Genomic DNA, 18,345 nt, shown 5'->3' on the forward strand with positions numbered 1-18,345 from the left:
TGTTTTTTTGCGGTGACGACGGTGACAAGCTCAGACCCGCGGTTGGAGTCACGTGACCGCGGTATTGCGGTAATGCGGTAACCGTCCCAGCCCTAGTTACAGCTTTATTAAAGTTCAAATAATATGGAAGTAGATCATGTAAATAACTACAAAATCTAAAACTGGCATTTCTCTGTGCAGTGAGTGCCTAGGAGTTGTGCAAATGTCCCGATCTAAGGAGGAGAGATTGAATCTTAGCCTGGCTGAGGCACACTCTGTTGCGGGGATGCTCATCCCTCGAGTATGCACGCTTAATGCAGCTAGATTATAACGTGATGGCTCGTGACTTACTGAATCATAATATATGATTTTTATTGTGAAGAAAATTGGCAATACGCAGTTTTATTAATAAGGGAGTATTTTTGGGGAGTTAAATATGGATTGAAGAGAACAAAAAGGTGAGAAGGTAGTCTTTGCCCATTATACACGTCAACAAAATATGTTTTAGATTTTTGTTCCTGGCTTGTTTTCCTATACATATATCTAAAACTCCTTTAAAACAACATATATTTTCTTTACCAGCTATTCTGCCAAAAAAATTGTTATTTGAGAATGTTGAATATAATACTAAAAATCACAAATATTAAAAAAATATATGGAGGTCCCGAAGTGACCTGTGCAAAAAAGAAAAATCAGGGAAACCTTCGCGTGCGCACGCGTTACAGTTTCCGGTGTGTATAGCTCTTTTCCGATTGCGACATTGCCATCTTTCATTTACTCAAAGATACTGAGAGCATGGATGCGCATGAATTTATAGAGATATATTTTAAACTTGGCCTTCAATACAAAGACATTACTGTCTATGTCATTTATAATACTGTCATGGCTGAGACACGCTTTGATCTTCCAAAAGGACACTAATCAAGCAATTGACTTGTACTTGCATTTAACACTAGAACTACCGGAATTCTATAACTACTAGAATGGCCATAGCGGTCATTCTGACCGTTCATACTAGACTGTACCAAATGTAATTCGAAACGTCTATTGAGGTTTTAGAATGAAGCTTCTGATGTCTGTCATCATATTTTATGACGTCATCACCCTAAAAAATGTAAAAATCCTCAATTTGAATAAAATAGAATAATATGGATTAAATGGAGCACGGAGCGCCAAGTGAACGCAGATAGTCCTACATAATATGATCTGTTTTTGTAATATATAATAGTGCTAGACTATACAAATACAAACATATATATATATATATATTTTATAGCTGCTAGACTGCCCCCGAAGGTGCATGGCTCGCTTTGTGTCCAGCAAGTTTTTTTACAACAGTGAAAATGGTTTTGAAAGTCTAAAACGCCAACAAACATGGATTGAGAGAGAATATTTCGTTAGATAAAAACATGTTGTGAATTTTGGAAATTATTACATCTATCCTTTTTCAAAACATGTTGACTTTTGGACTTTTGTACAAATGCTCTGGAGTTATTGGAAATGTTTGGACAACATGAATCAGAAACAATCCTATGCAGTCACCACTGGAATCAAAATCCATGAATAAATGAATCTGATATATTAATAATAAACACCAGGACATTAAATTTCAATTCTAATTAATGTGAACATTTATTAGTTCATCGACAACCACAGAACTTGCTATTGTAGCTTATTACAGATACAAATTTTATTACTTATATTCTATTATTTTCTTTGTAAAATAAAAACAAATCAATACAATAGCTTATAAAAACATCACCAAAGTGTATTTCAATGCATAGTAAAAACTTTAGACATGTATGAAACACATATAGGCCAAACCTAAAATGGCCAAAACGGTTAATAAAGAATATGAACATTCGCTAAACTGTGGGAAAACGAACTGATTTAGAAAGCAATATTTGTTTTACTGTGAGCAAAAATATCATGCTGTAAAACTATAATGAATATAGTATGCTGTAAAATCATTTTGAACGAATTCTCCTAAAAGTGGGCTCACTATGGCCATTCTAGTAGTTATAGAATTCCGGTAGTTCTAGTGTTAAATGCAAGTACAAGTCTATTGCTTGATTAGTGTCCTTTGGAAGATCAAAGTGTGTCTCAGCCATGACAGTATTACAAATGTCATAGACAGTAATGTCTTTGCATTGAAGGCCAAGTTTAAAATATATCTCTATAAATTCATGTGCATCCATGCTCTCAGTCTCTTTGAGTAAATGAATTATGGCAATTACGCAATCGGAAAAGAGCTATACACACACCGGAAACTGTAACCGGAAATTCCGAAAAAATATATAAAAATCCTTAAAAAAAAAAAAAGATGCATTCACCTGAGAAGCAACATATAAGATATATGCTTTTAGAGAATAGATCATGAATACAAGTACATTTTGTCTTTACTGCCCTTGCAGAAGTATAACCTAGTGAACAAATAAACTTATATATAAAAAAAACCACTTATATTTAAAATACATTCTCTTAAACCAAGTCTAAATATCTTATTTGTTGCTTCAAGTAAATGTATTTGTTTTAAGGAGTTTTAGACTATTTTAAAATGGAAAACAAGACAAAAACACTTGATAACAATAGGATTTTTTGCAGTGAATTTCTTTACTGAATTAAACTTAAAAGTTTTTTTCCCCCTTTGTTTCAGTGAATGTCATTTACAGGTATTTTAAAAAGATGATTGTGTCTTCTTTATTGTTAGTAAGCATGTTTAACACAACCTTTAAAGTTGGGGCACAAGCTGAATAATAGCTTAAAAATAATCGTTCTAATAATTATTAGATTAATCGATTATCAAAATTATCGTTAGCTGCAGCCCTACTCCATAGCAGTTCAGAAATATTTATTGAAGTGAACCTCAGCCATTTCAAAGTTACCAAAGCTGTTATAATTAGCCCTGGGTAACAGAGTTCAGTTAACCAGAGTGTTAGGATATGCCAGGTTTCTGTATTACTAATTAAAGACAGATGTGAATGGGTGTGTGGCTGTGTAATCCTGTGTGTCAGGGGATGTTATAAAATTGACCTTGGTTTGAGTTTAACCTCATTTAACCAGCTGCTTGTCATAAATACTCAAATTAATATTCCTCTTTGATAAATATTGTCAAAATACTAGGGGTGTAACGGTTCACATTTCTCCCTGTTCGGCATTTATGCTCAGAAAAAAAAATATAATATAATATAATATATATATATATATATATATATATATATATATATTTTACTGCCAAATCCAAAGTAAAAAATATTGTATTTGGTAACAAAAACTTCAAGAGATTTGCCCTCACTACAAATCACCATGGTTTTACTACAGTAACCATAGTTTAACCATGGTATTTTTGGTAAAAACATAATTAACATTGTTACTTTCATGGTTCCAATACTATAGTAAGATCATGGTTACTATATGTCTACTACAGTATTACTGAATAAAACCATGGTTAATTTTAGTTAGTGTCCTTAACTAAAAAAAAAATGTATTACCAACTCAACATTTAACTTAAAAAGGAATAGTTCACCAAAAATGAAAATTTGCTGATAATTTAAATCACCCTCAGACCATTCAAGATGTATCGGAGTTTCTTTCTTCATCAAAACAGAACTTAAGACTTTTAGGATTTCATTTCAGGCCTCCTCCTTTAAACAATGCAAGTGAATGTACTCTATTTGTCAACTGGAGTCTTGATTATTTTGATGCACCCTAAATATGCATTTTGGACAGTCAAAAAATACAGTTCTTCTGAACCCAAACGATTGATTATTTTTAGAAACAAAACAATACTTATATAGTTTTTAACTACAAATATTCAATTCCATACATCTCTGTGACATGCGCTCATGAGAAGGATGACGTCGGCTCGTTGGTAAGGTCACGCGTGACGTGGAGGAGGAGTCAGGAATCACGTCATTGTTTACATAGTTTTTTATTATCATTTTTATTTGGAAATTATTTTTTTTTATTTTATATTGTTTTGAAATTGTTTTGGTTTGTGAACGGCGCTTGGTCTTGGTCTGTGCAAGTTTCTATTGTAAACAATGACGCGCTTCCTGCCTGAACTAAAAACTGATGGTCAACAGGATATGGGTTTTTCAAAGCCCTATACATATAGGCCAACTGACTTTGTTTACGTGGACAGCGTAAACATTTCTGTTTATTGCCAGACAGCAATTGAAAACAGAAATTGTTATCCATTAACGAAAGCTGTTGGAAGATTTTGAAACTGACTCAAATGGAAGCTAACACTTCTGTTAGTTGGTTAAGTGGACATGGTTATTATGCCGATAATGTCACATTTCTAAATATTATCAGATTACTCAGCCTGACCAATTTGTTGTCTATCTCTACAACAGACTAAGGATATCAGCACCTAAAATGCAAAACTGATCAACAAATGGAATTAACACAAGGAAATGTGCCAAACATTTTGTAACACATACTCTAGGCTACTTGAGAAAGAGCTAATATCTCATCATACTTGATCACATCCTTTGATCAAGTTATTGAGAGTTTAGGAAATGGTGCTTTGTTTAAAGAGTAATAAAATGGCTCCCAACCATAAATGTGATTAAAACCACAAGAGCACTTGCACAATAACTGTAATGAAGCCATCAAGAAAGTAAACATCCTATGAGGAATGTAAACAACTTGCTGTTAATCCCTGTAGATCTAAGGATATCGGCACGTGTATCATTGTTTGGGGTGTTTCCTCCAGAGTCAGACACCGGGATCTGTGTATCCAGCCACACTAGACCTACTAAGTCACAGCTTGTACTGCCCTCCCCACCATCGATACACAAAGGCGTCATTATACCCCACGATGAAGGTCAGCCTCTCCTCCCCAGCATGGGACGGCTCTGGTTCCCTGGCCTCTGAAAGATCAGGACAACTGGCCTGTCCTTCCTCTGTGCCAGAGAGACAGCTTTGGTTGAGAATTAAACATTGCATTAATGCCAAATGCTGGACTACTTCATTTTGGCATCCTAGTTTGTTGATAAACTCCATTCACCAATATATCTACTTTGAGAATACAGACTTCTCTGCCAGACTCCACATCTTAATCTGTGACACAGATGCCAACTCAAATATCCAACTGCCCCAGATTTACAGAGACATGACAGCAGTAGAAAGTAGGAAAAATCATGGGTTGAGTGAATCATGCCATTAGCCTAAATCTCCCAATCTTTTTTTACTATTACCCCATCTTGTCCACCTCATTGAGAAGAGACCCAGTAAGAAAACACAGAAAAGGAAGTGGTCTGAAAAAGCTCCATTTGTCTGGGATAAGAAGCAATGAGGGTATTTTGAATGATCTCATGCTGTGCTGGGCAGAGGCTTAGTATTCATTGCTATTGATACATGACAAAGAACAGAGTCTCCATTTACACATTGCATTAACATGCATTTCATATAAGGATAGTATTGGGATATTCTTTAGCTGGATTGCATTTAGCTACACCTTGCATTCAAATGAGTCTCCACTGTGATTGGATAGAGATCCAACCAAAGTTACCCGTGCAAAATGGGAAATGCTACATAGTACACCAGTAGCTATGTTTCCATCCAAGTTGGACATTGAATACATGTTAAAAAAAACATAATATCGCAAAAACAATAAAGCCACGTTTCCATCCCATGTTTAAAATATCTAAATTGTCACTTCCAGAGAGATTTTAGCCACCGTGCGTCTTCTATTAATAAAACACTTGCAGTTTAGGGCACACAGACAAAATACTCTAGAAGAACTTGTCTCATGTTCTGGGAGCACTATGTGTGTTCATTCCTCCTTATGTCTTTACAGAGCGGATCTATAAAATATTTTTTAAAAGCATCAATAAACCTGTTCTTCAGCACAGTTCAAGTTTGTATTCAACTTATTTTCTCTGCAAAGTCTTTGCAGGCTTGGGATTTTCAGTACATCTGTATTTCAGGATGACCAATGCAGCATTTCAGATTATTGGTCCTCTGGTTAGTTCAGTTATTAATTAATTATTCAGTCACATGACTTTTTTGATGCACATCTTGTATTCTTAATATATTCAATCGAATTTTATTCTGTAAAAGGCATTTCCATCATAGTTTTTTCTTATCGAATAAAAAAAAAAAACACCTCAAGTGAGTGTATACGTTTTGAGTGTGTTTTATTCATATCTAGGTGTTTCCATCCAGCAGTTTTTATGTGATATCCCAAAATGCGCATACAAATACGTGGATGGAAACCCAGCTAGTGGCTTTGGTAACAGAGCATTCTCCGTCTTCTAGTGAATTTCAAAAACACAGATGGATAATTCAAATGCTTTCAACAGTCAGGGTTTTTCCTTCATTTAAAATTTTTTTGGCAGCCACCAAAGCTAAATTTAGGGTTGCCCAGTCAAATTTAATGATCTATCTCGCATTCGGTACTTTGTAAGTGCTAAATATGCTTCTCATGTGAAAGGCACGAATGAAGCCTGATTTCACATGAGTTAGTGGGGATTTAAGGAGACAGAAAATATATTTCAAGTGTATTCCAATGGAACAAGTCATAGGATATTGTTCATCATTCGGGTGACAAGATTCCAAGATGAGAGGGTATGTTGTGTTTTTCACATTGTGATGGCAAAATTAACAGAAAAAGGCAAGAACCCACAACAGCACTTTAACAACAAATGAATGTAGCATAACCTCATCACATAAGTAATTACTTATGTAGTTGTTTCTGGATAATGAAAATGCATTTAAACCTTCTTTAAATGTGGTCAGAATCTATCTCTGACCATCTCTGAATGTAGTTTTAGTGATCCGATCATGATCCAATCACAATGCATCTTGGATGCATTTATACCTGACATTTAATGCGTTGAAGTGCTATTTGATACCGATCCGATCTCCGAAAACGCATGTTAATGCAAGGTGTAAATGAGGCCACGGTGTTGTTTTAATGGCCAACGCATGTAGAAACAGCAATACTGTTATTCCAGCGCTAAAACGATTATGTGATTGATCAATATTACATGCTCCCAGAGCAAAGGTCTTCTGTGCATTTTGATTGCACACGTTTAAGATCAACGTGCCTAAAAAAAAAATTATATTTCCAGAGTGCTCGGTAAGTACATTGAGTGACAGTGTAGAATAGAGTAGTTTAATGGTAGCTGAAGAATACCAGGTCTGACACAGAAGTTAGAGATATATATTATCTTACAATCCTTTTTCAAAAATACATTGCTTTACAGATTGGGTAGGGAAAACTCAAGCCCACCGCAGAGAAACATGGAAAAAAACAGGCCCTTTTTCTTTCCATTCTCAAAGCGTTATATCAACGCGTTCCAGGCTTATCAAAGCATTCCAGATGTGGCAGAGAATATTTATTTATCTCTTGGGATGGAAAAACTAAGTAAAATAGATTCTTCTGGAAATATTCACCGTTACATCTCTCCTTTCTACATGATGATACTATGAAACACAAATTACAGCCAATAAAATAAAATTGGCTGGAACTGCAAGTAAAAAAAAAACAAAAGTGATTGAAATTCTGGTGAAAAGTAAGAATCTTGAATTGCTTAAAAGGACAAAAGAGGAGGAACTGTCTTAATTGAACAAAGGGATGTCTCATTTTTGTGAGGTTATAAATACAACTTTTGCAAGACTTGTACTATTATTCAGCTCTCCCTTGTTGTTAATTTAAATAGCAAGTTCTGAACCATAACACACGCACTATCATACACCCTTTTCATTTTCACATTATCCTATTTGGAAATCCACAACTTTTCAGCCAAAACCCTTATTTCTGTAACACAAGAAACCACCGATACAATCAGATGGAATATTTGATATTTATGGTCTTACCTTGAAGCATGCATCTGTAGGCAGATTCAGAAATGGCATAAATATGAGGTGGCATTTCGTGCCTCTTCTTGCCCCTATACATCTCAATGATGTTCTCAGAGTATATGGGGAGGTTTTTGTATGGGTTTATGACCACGCAGAAGAGCCCCGAGTATGTCTGCAGAGACACAGGAACACAAACAGAAAGGAAAATATAAAGTTTTATTTTTAACAACAAACGGAAAATCAAGCAAATCTCCATGTACAATCTGAGAAAAATAAGCATTTAATTATGACCCCTTATATTGGCATGACTGCACAGAACTTCACTACACCGTATCCAGCTGAGAGATGGCCGTCCATGAAAGGTACTAGACAATCAGCTGCATCACTAGGCAGACAAATTGCTCTATAATAATGATAACAGACATTTCCTCTCAAAGCACAGTCAAAAATAATGAATGTTGGTATTCCTTTTGAGCACTTATGGCACGCTTTTACTGCCAGTGCAGACGTCCTGCAGTGAGCATACACTTCATTAGAGGAAATTAACAGAAAATTAACCCTGTCCTTCAGGTTGTTTTACATAAGACACTCTAACGGAGTGCAAGTTATGTTTGCTTGCATGCGTTTGACAACTGTTGCATGATCCAGACACATTGTGAAGGGGCAAATCAGGGTAGAGGTAATACCTGTCTGCTGAAAGAACATTCTGTTGGCAAAGTTTGTGTTTATGAGTGTGCATATAAACTCACTGAGCACTTAATAAGGAACAATATGGACCTAATAAAATTCCCGATGTGGTCTTCTGCTGGTCTGCAGACCATTCGCCTCAAGGTTCAATGTGTTGAGCATTTGGAGATGCTATTCTGCTCACTACACTTGTACAGAGTGTTTATGTGAGTTACCGTAGCCTTTCTGTCAGCTCGAACTAGTCTGGCCATTCTCTGTTGACCTCCCTCATCAACAAGGCATTTCTGTCCAGAGAATACAGCTCACTGGATATTTCGGAGTAAACCCTAGAAACTGCTCTGCATGAAAATCCCAGGATATCTGCAAATACAGAAATACTCAAACCAGCCTGTCTGGTTCCAACAATCACGCCACGGTCGAAATCACAGAGATCACATTTGTCCGCATTCTGATGGTTGATGTGATCATTAACTGAAGCTCCTGACCCATATCTGTATGATTTTATGCAATGTACTGCTGCCACACGATTGGCCGATTAGATAGTCGCATTAATACGTAGGTGTACAGGTGTACCTAATAAAGTGCTCTGTGAGTGTATGTGTGTGGAGGAATAATTGCAGTGCACTGAGGACAGATTCAGTGTACATCCCACTCCCAAATCCCCACTATACAAATCCGCCCTGCCAAACAAGATCACAGGCGTGAATAATAGACCCAGATACTTATTGTTGCAAAAGTTGTTTCTCCGCAATGTCATTCTGGAAAGGAAACCTTAGAGTTATGCTCAACAGTAATCATGACCAGTGTAACGGTACTAGTTTATGGAATTGTGATTTGTCACGAGCCTAAATATTATATGAATTGATCTTGTGTTTATATGTCTTGGGATAGCACATACTCTCCTGCTGTGGGTAAGTACGTACTTTGGTTTTGAAGACTTGCTTGACTATTGTAGAGATGACAAATTGTCATTGTAGTGTTTCCATCATTAGACAAGGCAATGAACTGTCATCAAATGATTGATGATCACATCACATGTATGTGACTTTATTTTTTATATTATTTATTCTTCTGCATTTTTTTTTTTTAACAAAGTACTATATTTTGTTGTGGCTGTCCCAACATGTATTCTGGGTTTGTACTTTTCAGAGTGCTCAATAAAATATTCAAATTCAAGGCATATACTTGTTGTTTAGAAACCAGAAAGAAAAGTGAAGAAAAGACAGCTGATATCTCATTAATCTGAGGTATAATATACAGTTGAAGTCAGAAGTTTACATACACCTTGGCCAAATACATTTAAACTCAGTTTTTCACAAGTCCTGACATTTAATTGTAGAAAACATTCCCCATCTTAGGTCACAAATTAGGCACATAATATCGTAATATCGATAGCAGACCCCTGAATCAAATCAAAATCGTTATCAGAGCAGACTTTGAGGTATTGCCAAACATCAGATCGCTGGCTAAGAGAATCGATATAAGATCGTATCATGATGAAACTGCTGATTTACAGCCCTACTGGACACACACGAAACATCTTTTATTTTCAACATGCAGTGAAAGGATCTCCCAGCTGAATACTCCACCACTATACAACACACTTCATTCAATATTGAGTAAAATCTAAACATTTGCCAGCCAGTTGCCAAAATTATACATTTTTTTGTCGAAAAGTGCGAAATGTAGGGTTGCGCAGAGAGCAACTATATCTATATTTTTACCCACCCCTAATCGGTACCAATACAAGCACAATTTCAGGATTCTCGATACCAATTTCAGTACCAAAGCAAAAACAGATCATACGCTATTGAAAACACTTTTTTTTAGCCAATTTAAAACGTTAAATATTAATGTAAATAAAAAATTTCAAGTGTTTTCCACAAGTGTTTTTAAATTAAGTGTGCAGGTATCGTGCATGTATTGAATCAAGTCAATGCACGGTACTACCGGTAATGCATAAACACTGGTATCGTGACATCTTTTTTATTCAAGTATCGACTTGGTAAAGTACCACCGGTACATTTGACATCCCTAATTAAGATATTATAAAACTTCCTTTCCTGGCAGAATTTAAACACCAAATGGGTTGACACCAATTTTTTTTACCTATTTTATCAATTCTGTCAAAATCCCTGAAACCCAATAAAGAAGAAATATCAATTGATTGCCAAATGAAAGGTGAGATCTTCATTATGAATATGCCATCAGTTTAAATGAGTCAACAAAGATCTCAACATCTCCACTCTGCAATGCTTACAAGTTATGATGTGGGCTAAAATAATAACTACATATTTTCCATATCATTAGAGTATTATGTACTGAAAGATCAATGTTAATTCACCCATACATTTTATTAAAAAAACAAAAAGTCCTGTAACATGTCTGTCATCTCCTCTCATGCTATTCAAGAACACAGGGGCGTGGGTGAGCAGAGAGGAATGCAGCAACTCCACATCTCTGCCCACACAGCAGATATGAGTGCACATACCAAACACCAGCCTGAGGTTTGGGAACCATCCACGCACAGTAGAGTATATATAATACTTAGTTAAATACATAACATTATGCATTCGCTCGGATTTAAAACTGCCTATATTTTTTTTAAACACAAGCTTTAGCCAACAGTAAAAAGAAAACTGGAAATTTTGGAGACCAAGGAGGGGAATACAGAGTTATGCGGGTGTTATCAACAGGCAGTCTGCATCTTGACATCTTGCCAAAGACAAGGGCACTGTTATAAAGCTTCAGCTTTTACTAGGCCAAGCATGGGCCTCTACAGCTAATTACTGTAATCTATTAGGAGGGAGCACAGCAGCCACATGGAACAGAGGCTTAAACAAAAAATGCCCACTTAAATGATGGGAACTAGCCTTACAATCAAGTCCAACCATGGTAAAAACAGCTATGGGAGTTTGAGAGAGTAGTCCTCTCTAAACTAGTGCAACAAAAACTAATCGATCAAATTGATAATGAAATTGATCAATAATGCATTTCCTCATCGATTAGTTGGATACGTGCAATGTGCACGTCGAAAGTCCAGTGACGTTACTTTTGAGTAGTGAAAATGTGTTTGCAAACTCGTTTATATAATGGCGGAGACAAGTTGTTCAGCGCATGGGAGCACTTCATGTTAAACACTGTAGAAGCATACAGTTTAATGTGAGCCGGTGAGCTTGTGCTATTTGATGCACTTGAGAGTTGCTTCTCTCCAGTGCATAACTTGCATTATATTTTATAATGTATAAATGTTTTTCTATAACATTTTTCCATCTTGCAAAACAGTTTGTCTTTACCACAAGTCTCCGTTAATCTTCACTGAGCAACAAAGCAGTGAACAAGAGTACAATTGCAACAGAAAGAATACAATCTGTGATTTTGATTGCACTGTGCCATTTAATTAACATTAGCAGGGTTTTACCTGCATTTACATTTTTGCGGAAGCATGCTATACAACACTTTGGGATACCAAAGCAAATTTATCAAGCAATGAATTCATCTTTGAGCACTAAATATGCATCTGAGCTGAAACGTACATCTGCACATGGCAATTGAAGCCTGGTTTCATGTGTGTCCTGTGATCCGCTCTACGTTGTGTCAGCCAGGCCTCCCTTGTTAGACAGGATAGAGCTGAGCAGATCCTTCACACCAGTCAACCGAGCTTCCGATGATATTGTGGTGCAGACCATAAAAAACATTTTTATTAAATTGTAAAACTTGCATTTGTTTTTAGACTATCTTCACTGATCAAACCACAGTAATGAGGAGCCATCCTTGGTCTTACCTGTGGTTATTTATTAGCCTATATATTATAACAGATGCCACTGTTAAACAATGGAAGAACTATGGTAAACATAAGGGCAAGTACAATGTTAATAAAGGACTTTAAAAGTCTGGATCTTCAAGAATTATGAACTAATTGTGAATAAATATTTCCTTGTTTAATATACAAGTATGTTCTGTTCTAATAATGTTTTATATTGGGTAACAGACTGGCCTGGTTTGAAATTAGATATTTCCAAAAATGTACTTAAATTATTAAGAGACTATTCATGGATACCTTTATAACTTAAGTTAGTTTAGTTTGGTTTCCCATAGCACCTTGAAGTAAAACAAAACTGTTCATTTTCAAAAGGATCCAGATGCTTAGATGATCAGAAATAAACCATATTATTTATATATTAGAAATATATATATTTACAGCATTTATTCAATTTAGTTAAATGTTAGTTAAAAAAAAATACAATTGTTCATTGTTATTTAAAGTTAGTTAATAGTACATGAACTGTTATTAACATATAAAACCTTTGTAGTAAACTATATGTTGAAATTAACATTAACCAAGATTAATAAATGCAGTAAAAGTATTGTTCATTGTTCGTTCATGTTAATAATGTTGTTAACTAATATTAACAAATAAAACCTTTTTGTAAAGTGTTAACCAATCATTTGTTTTTTTTTAATAAATGCATTTTATAAAATACAGGAAATATAGTAATAAGATTACAATATTTTGATGTTGCCGGATATTGGCCATTAATATAACTGCAGCTGATATATTGTACATCCCTAATTGTTAAGGTGCGTACACACTGCCAGCGACTTTGTCTGGTTGTCTAGTAACGTTTATAAATGACATTCACGGATGTCATTCCATTGCATTACAGCGAATCGCTTTTCTTGGCGCTAAAAGCAAACATTTTGGAGGGAAAAGACTAAACATAAATGGAATCAGTACATAAAATGCTTTATATCAAAGATGAATGAGAAACAAGGCGTGCTCTATGCCATAGCGGCTGTTTATCTGTGGCGAAAATGCAAATGCCGGTCTGTCTGGGTCCACAAAATCCCTGCTATCTCAGATACACCTTTCCATGCAGTATTTTTCTTAAAAATGTCCTTGTACATGGGAAGAGACATATCATAGAGCACTGGAAAATTGCTAACAGCAAGAATTAGCCTTTCATCCATCTTTCCGTTACTGCAGGAGCTGAGCGAGAGAGAGGGAGAAGGATCACGTGAGCTCTCCTGTCTTCTCTCCTATTGGCTGTCGCTTCCGTTAGTCGCTATTCATTTGAATAAAGTTGAACATGTCTCAACTTTGTCGCGTCGCTGGACACGCCCACATCTAGTCGCCAACGGTCGCGACAGCTCGTGTCGCCAGAAGTCGCTGTGCTCTCATTGAAAATTAATGGGATGGAGTCGCTGTCGCACGCGATGTCGCTGGCAGTGTGTACGCAGCTTTACAGTAGAACCTGGATTGGATTGCATTTATGCCTCTAAAATGTGTTCGAACAGTCATTAGAAAGTTGGTGGAAGCAGGTCTTTTTGCAAGAATTGTATAAATTTAGCTCATTTGATATATCTGCTTTGATGAAATTTGAAATGATCTCATCATTTGACAACAGACCGCTGAGGGCAATAAATGCAATCAAACTGAATTTTTATTTCCAAATATTTCTTCCTCAAATGTAAGAATCATTAATGAACCCTTAAGAAATCAGATTTAGAACCATTAAATTCCATTACTATCCCTGTTTACCAATATCCTCTTCAGACAGACAGTGCGAAGAAAAATGGCCACTCTCATTGAGATGCCATAATGATCTCATTGCAGCACTTGTGCAATGGGGGACACCAAGGAAAGATGGAGCTACAACACCAATCATCTTGCCTAACACTCTGTCTCTCTAGAGTTATAGAAGTCCCACAGTCTGTCTTAGTATATGCTATAAAATGGGTCAAGATCAAAAGGAGGAGACATCCGCCAATGTTCAACCAGTAAGAATAAAAAGAACCATGGTACTAAGCACATCAAATTGAAAACATGTTAACTGTATACAAATTCTCAAAACAGGCTGATGGAAATCTCGTCTTCAACATAAGGGTGAAGTGTGTCATTTCTGTGCAACTAACACCTCCTAACAGAATTGCAAAAATAATAAGTGATCGTTTCCAGAACACTTAAACTGGTCTACCACTGGTCGGAATGTAGATAGCCCCACCCCAAATTCACACCATTGGTTGAACAAGTGTTGCTAGGTCAGGCTAGTCAGCATGCTCAAGCATAACAAAGTGTTTTCAGATGATATCATACTTACGTATATGAGCCCAGAGTAGTAACGATCCTTCAGGTTGTGTAACACAGAGGCTTCATTCAGGCAGGTGAGTTCTGCCATATCTTCCACCTTGCTGAACTTGGGTGGGTTCATCTTCTGGATGTCATCCTTGTTCACCAGGGCCTTCTTGCCATTTTCAGCCAGCTCTACGAAAACCTCCTCTCCACGTTCTTCTCGGATGCTGGCAGCCTCGAACCCATGTCGCTCAGAAGGCACCCAAACCAGCTTTTTGGCCGTCCAGTCAGCCTGGGAAGCTGGGTTGTAAACCACTGCCCGATCCACAAAGAGGTACCGCTCAGGGTCCTCTTGCCCACTCCGCTGTGCCATCTCCGGCATGAGGAATTAAAAATAGGCCACCTGATGAAAAAAAAATGAAAAAAAGAGAGTCAGAGGGAGTTAGTGAGGGAAGAGCACACATTTATTCAGAGTACACATTTATTCAGAGTGTATCCAATATGACATAGCCTCGCCATTATAGAATTAAGGGTCAAACATTTAATTTGTTTTACATGAATACAAAGACACTTTCAATAACATTCTCTCCTAATTTACTCACTCTCATGCCATCCCAGATGTTTGACTTTCTTTCTTTTGCAGAACACAAACAAAAATCTGTAGGTGCATACAATGCAAGTGAGTGGTGGCTAGAACTTTGACCGAAAACCATATAAAAGGAAGCATAAAAGTAATCCTTAAGACTCCAATGGTTAAATCCATATCTTCAGATTTTACTATGATAGGTGTGGGTGAAAAACCGTTCAATTTTTAAATCCTTTTTTACTATAAATTCTCCTCCCTGCGCAGTAGGTGGCGATATTGGAGAATGTGATTCATCAAAAACAAAAGAAGAATGTGAAAGTAAAATTGGAGATTTATAACAAAAAAAGGATTTAAATATTGATCTGCTTCTATCATATCACTTTAGAAGACTTACCACTGGAGTCATACGGATTACTTGTATGCTGGCTTTATATGCTTTTTGGATCTTCAAAGTTTTTGTATTGTAAGAACCTACAGAGCTGAGATATTCTTCTAAAAATCTTTGTGTTCCACAGAAGAAAGTCAGTCAAACACATCTGGTATGGGATGAGGGTGAGTAAATGATGAGAGAATTTTCATTTTTGGGTGAACTACTCCTTCAGGATACAATGGCATGATTCATACATTAAATATCACATAAGGTCTGTAAAATATGCTTTATAGAAATACTACATCCTCAGAATAAACAACTGAACCAAGTTAATATATTCCTGAACACATCAGATTATACTATCTCATCACCACTTAACCTCCAGTGGGACACTAAATTTGGTCGCATTAACTAAAAGATTCAACCCAATAAAAACATGAGACAGATGGTCGTCCCTCTATTCTGACCAGATGGACTAAGAGTCCTAAAAATAAGACAAGTGGGGGGAAAAATTGGGTCATCATGCCTGTACAGACACAGTCGAGTGCCGTTATATGAGTGATGAATCAACGGTAAACTGAAACGGGGCCAAGGCAGTCCTTCAAACATTAATTCAATGATAAACTCCCTCACAACCATCTTTTCAAAAGGCCCCTTTAAATCACATATCTTAAAATTAACACGAAATATGTTACATTGACAAGACTATCAAACAGGCGACGATGTAAACGTAAACTGCGGTAAATTCGCGTAAGTTTTTGCGTCTGTTAGTTAGCCGCCTAGCGCGTGTTCATTCCTCGCGCCTGCAAACCGGGTGTTGCACGCGCCTTCTCTTCACCATCATCACCTCCCGTTAGACGGCCTGACGAAGCAAACAACCCTTTTATAAGTGCATTAGACGACAGATAGCGCTCGGGGCTTCCCAGGTTTTACCAATTCTATTATTTGGAAATGTATCAATCTGTTGAAACCAGCTAACGTGGTTCTCCCGTCGCTTGAAATGTAATGCGAAAAATAATCCGTTATACGACAACGATAAAAACGAGAACAAATTGAACAGACGCGTGAACTTACCACGGGCAGACAGCGATGAGATCTATGTGCACGAATAGAATAATGAGTTGCTATCCAGTGCGTCCAGCTTTTATAATCCAGTTATTTTGAAAGTCGGCCAAATATTCTCTTATTTCGCCCCTTTGCACTGATGCCACCGTCCGCAGCCCCTCTTCTCTGAACTCCTCAACCGAACTCAGCACCGCACTCTTTCTGCGCCCGCCTCTCAGTCCTCTTTCGGTCACACCCACCTGGTCCCTTTTGGAATGGGGATTGGATTGTAACGGGCCTTGACCACAAGCTATTGGTTTGTGAACATCACACCCCACCAACACAAAGTGATTGTTCATGCAAGCTTTCTTCTAGCGGCAAGCGTGAGTTGGATCCATAAAAATAAATTGGTAGAATGGCAACGAGCGTAAAATATCTGGCATAGCTAAATAACATTATCAGACGCTGTATACTATTTTTTCTTGTAGTAAAACATAAAATGCGTAAAGTATAAAACATTTATACAAATTTTTTTTCAAATAATTGTAATTATTATTATTTTTATAATTTTATTGTAATCTTATTTTATTTATTGCAATGAATTAAATAAAATTCTGGCAAATGCAACTTTTTTAATATAAACATTAACTCTTTTATTCAAAAACATCAACAGTATATATTTTTGTATAATTATAAATATTAAACATTATACTGTAACTGCAAGATATGTATAAAACTACGTTTATATACTTTTCAAAATAATAATAATAATAATAAAAGGAAAAAAGAGAGAAAAATGGTGCCAGTGGGGAGATAATAATATACAAAAAAATAAAATAAATGTACAAAGAATACATATATAATTCAAATAAAATGAAAATATGAAATACTTGAAACTACTTATTTATTTTTTTTTTTTACCAATATCAGTGCTGGGAGTAATTGGATTACAAACTAATTAGTTATTGTAATCTAATTACTTTTAGGGATTAAAAAGTAGTGTAATACATTACATTGTAAATCTTGTAATCAGATTAGTTACAGACTTTCAATGAAAGAAATTACTTTTAAGTATATTACTTGGGTTACAAATGTTTCTATAAATATATTTATGTGTAATACAATTAAAATGTGAATTCATGTTCATATGTACATCTCTTTGCTTTTCTGTGACAGCTGAAAGGTGTGTGACAATGAACAAGGAGAAAATACACATTTTGTATTTGTTGAGCGGAACTAAATGTTTGTGACTAGTGTTTTAGAAAGTAAAATAATTAGTTATGTGAATATGTTTTCAGTGATGTGATCAGTAAAATAATATAGTATATATATAGTAGTTAGTAACTTACCCAATTCTGACCAATATAAACAACTGCACAATTTTTTGGGTTGGGGAGTAACAGAATACATGTAACAGGAGTATGTATTTAAAATACAAAATATAAGTAACTGTATTCAGTTGGAAAACATTTATACATATAAATGATGCGATCCAAAGTGCATTTTAACAGCGATGAAACACTTTCTTATGATGTGTTACAGTCATACGAACAGACAGACAAGTTTGGAGTAGCAGAAAAAAAAAAATAAACCTTGTGTGAATTGTCTTGTGAACATTTAGCTTCGTGCTAATCTACAGGTGAAACTCGAAAAATTAGAATATCATGCAAAAGTTCATTAATTTCAGTAATTCAACTTAAAAGGTGAAACTAATATATTATATAGACTCATTACAAGCAAAGTAAGATATTTCAAGCCTTTATTTGATATAATTTTGATGATTATGGCTTA

At 35.9% G+C, this 18,345-nt stretch overlaps 1 protein-coding gene across 4 annotated transcripts in view; it reads right to left on the minus strand.

The window, feature by feature from the left end:
- Positions 1–16,733, minus strand: part of myh10 (myosin, heavy chain 10, non-muscle) — an 83,004-nt gene extending 66,271 nt beyond the window's left edge. For all 4 annotated transcript variants that reach the window (XM_052130060.1, XM_052130058.1, XM_052130057.1 and 1 more), the window contains exons 1-3: positions 16,585–16,733; positions 14,583–14,957; positions 7,810–7,966 (exon numbers count right to left, since the gene is read on the minus strand). In XM_052130060.1, the coding sequence (XP_051986020.1) occupies positions 7,810–7,966; positions 14,583–14,936 (511 nt within the window). In that variant the 5' untranslated portion in view covers positions 14,937–14,957; positions 16,585–16,733. The remainder of the gene's footprint in view (positions 1–7,809; positions 7,967–14,582; positions 14,958–16,584) is intronic.
- Between the last annotated feature and the right edge of the window lie 1,612 nt (positions 16,734–18,345).

The sequence above is a fragment of the Xyrauchen texanus genome, chromosome 7 (assembly GCF_025860055.1).
Source record: "Xyrauchen texanus isolate HMW12.3.18 chromosome 7, RBS_HiC_50CHRs, whole genome shotgun sequence".
NCBI lineage: Eukaryota > Metazoa > Chordata > Actinopteri > Cypriniformes > Catostomidae > Xyrauchen > Xyrauchen texanus.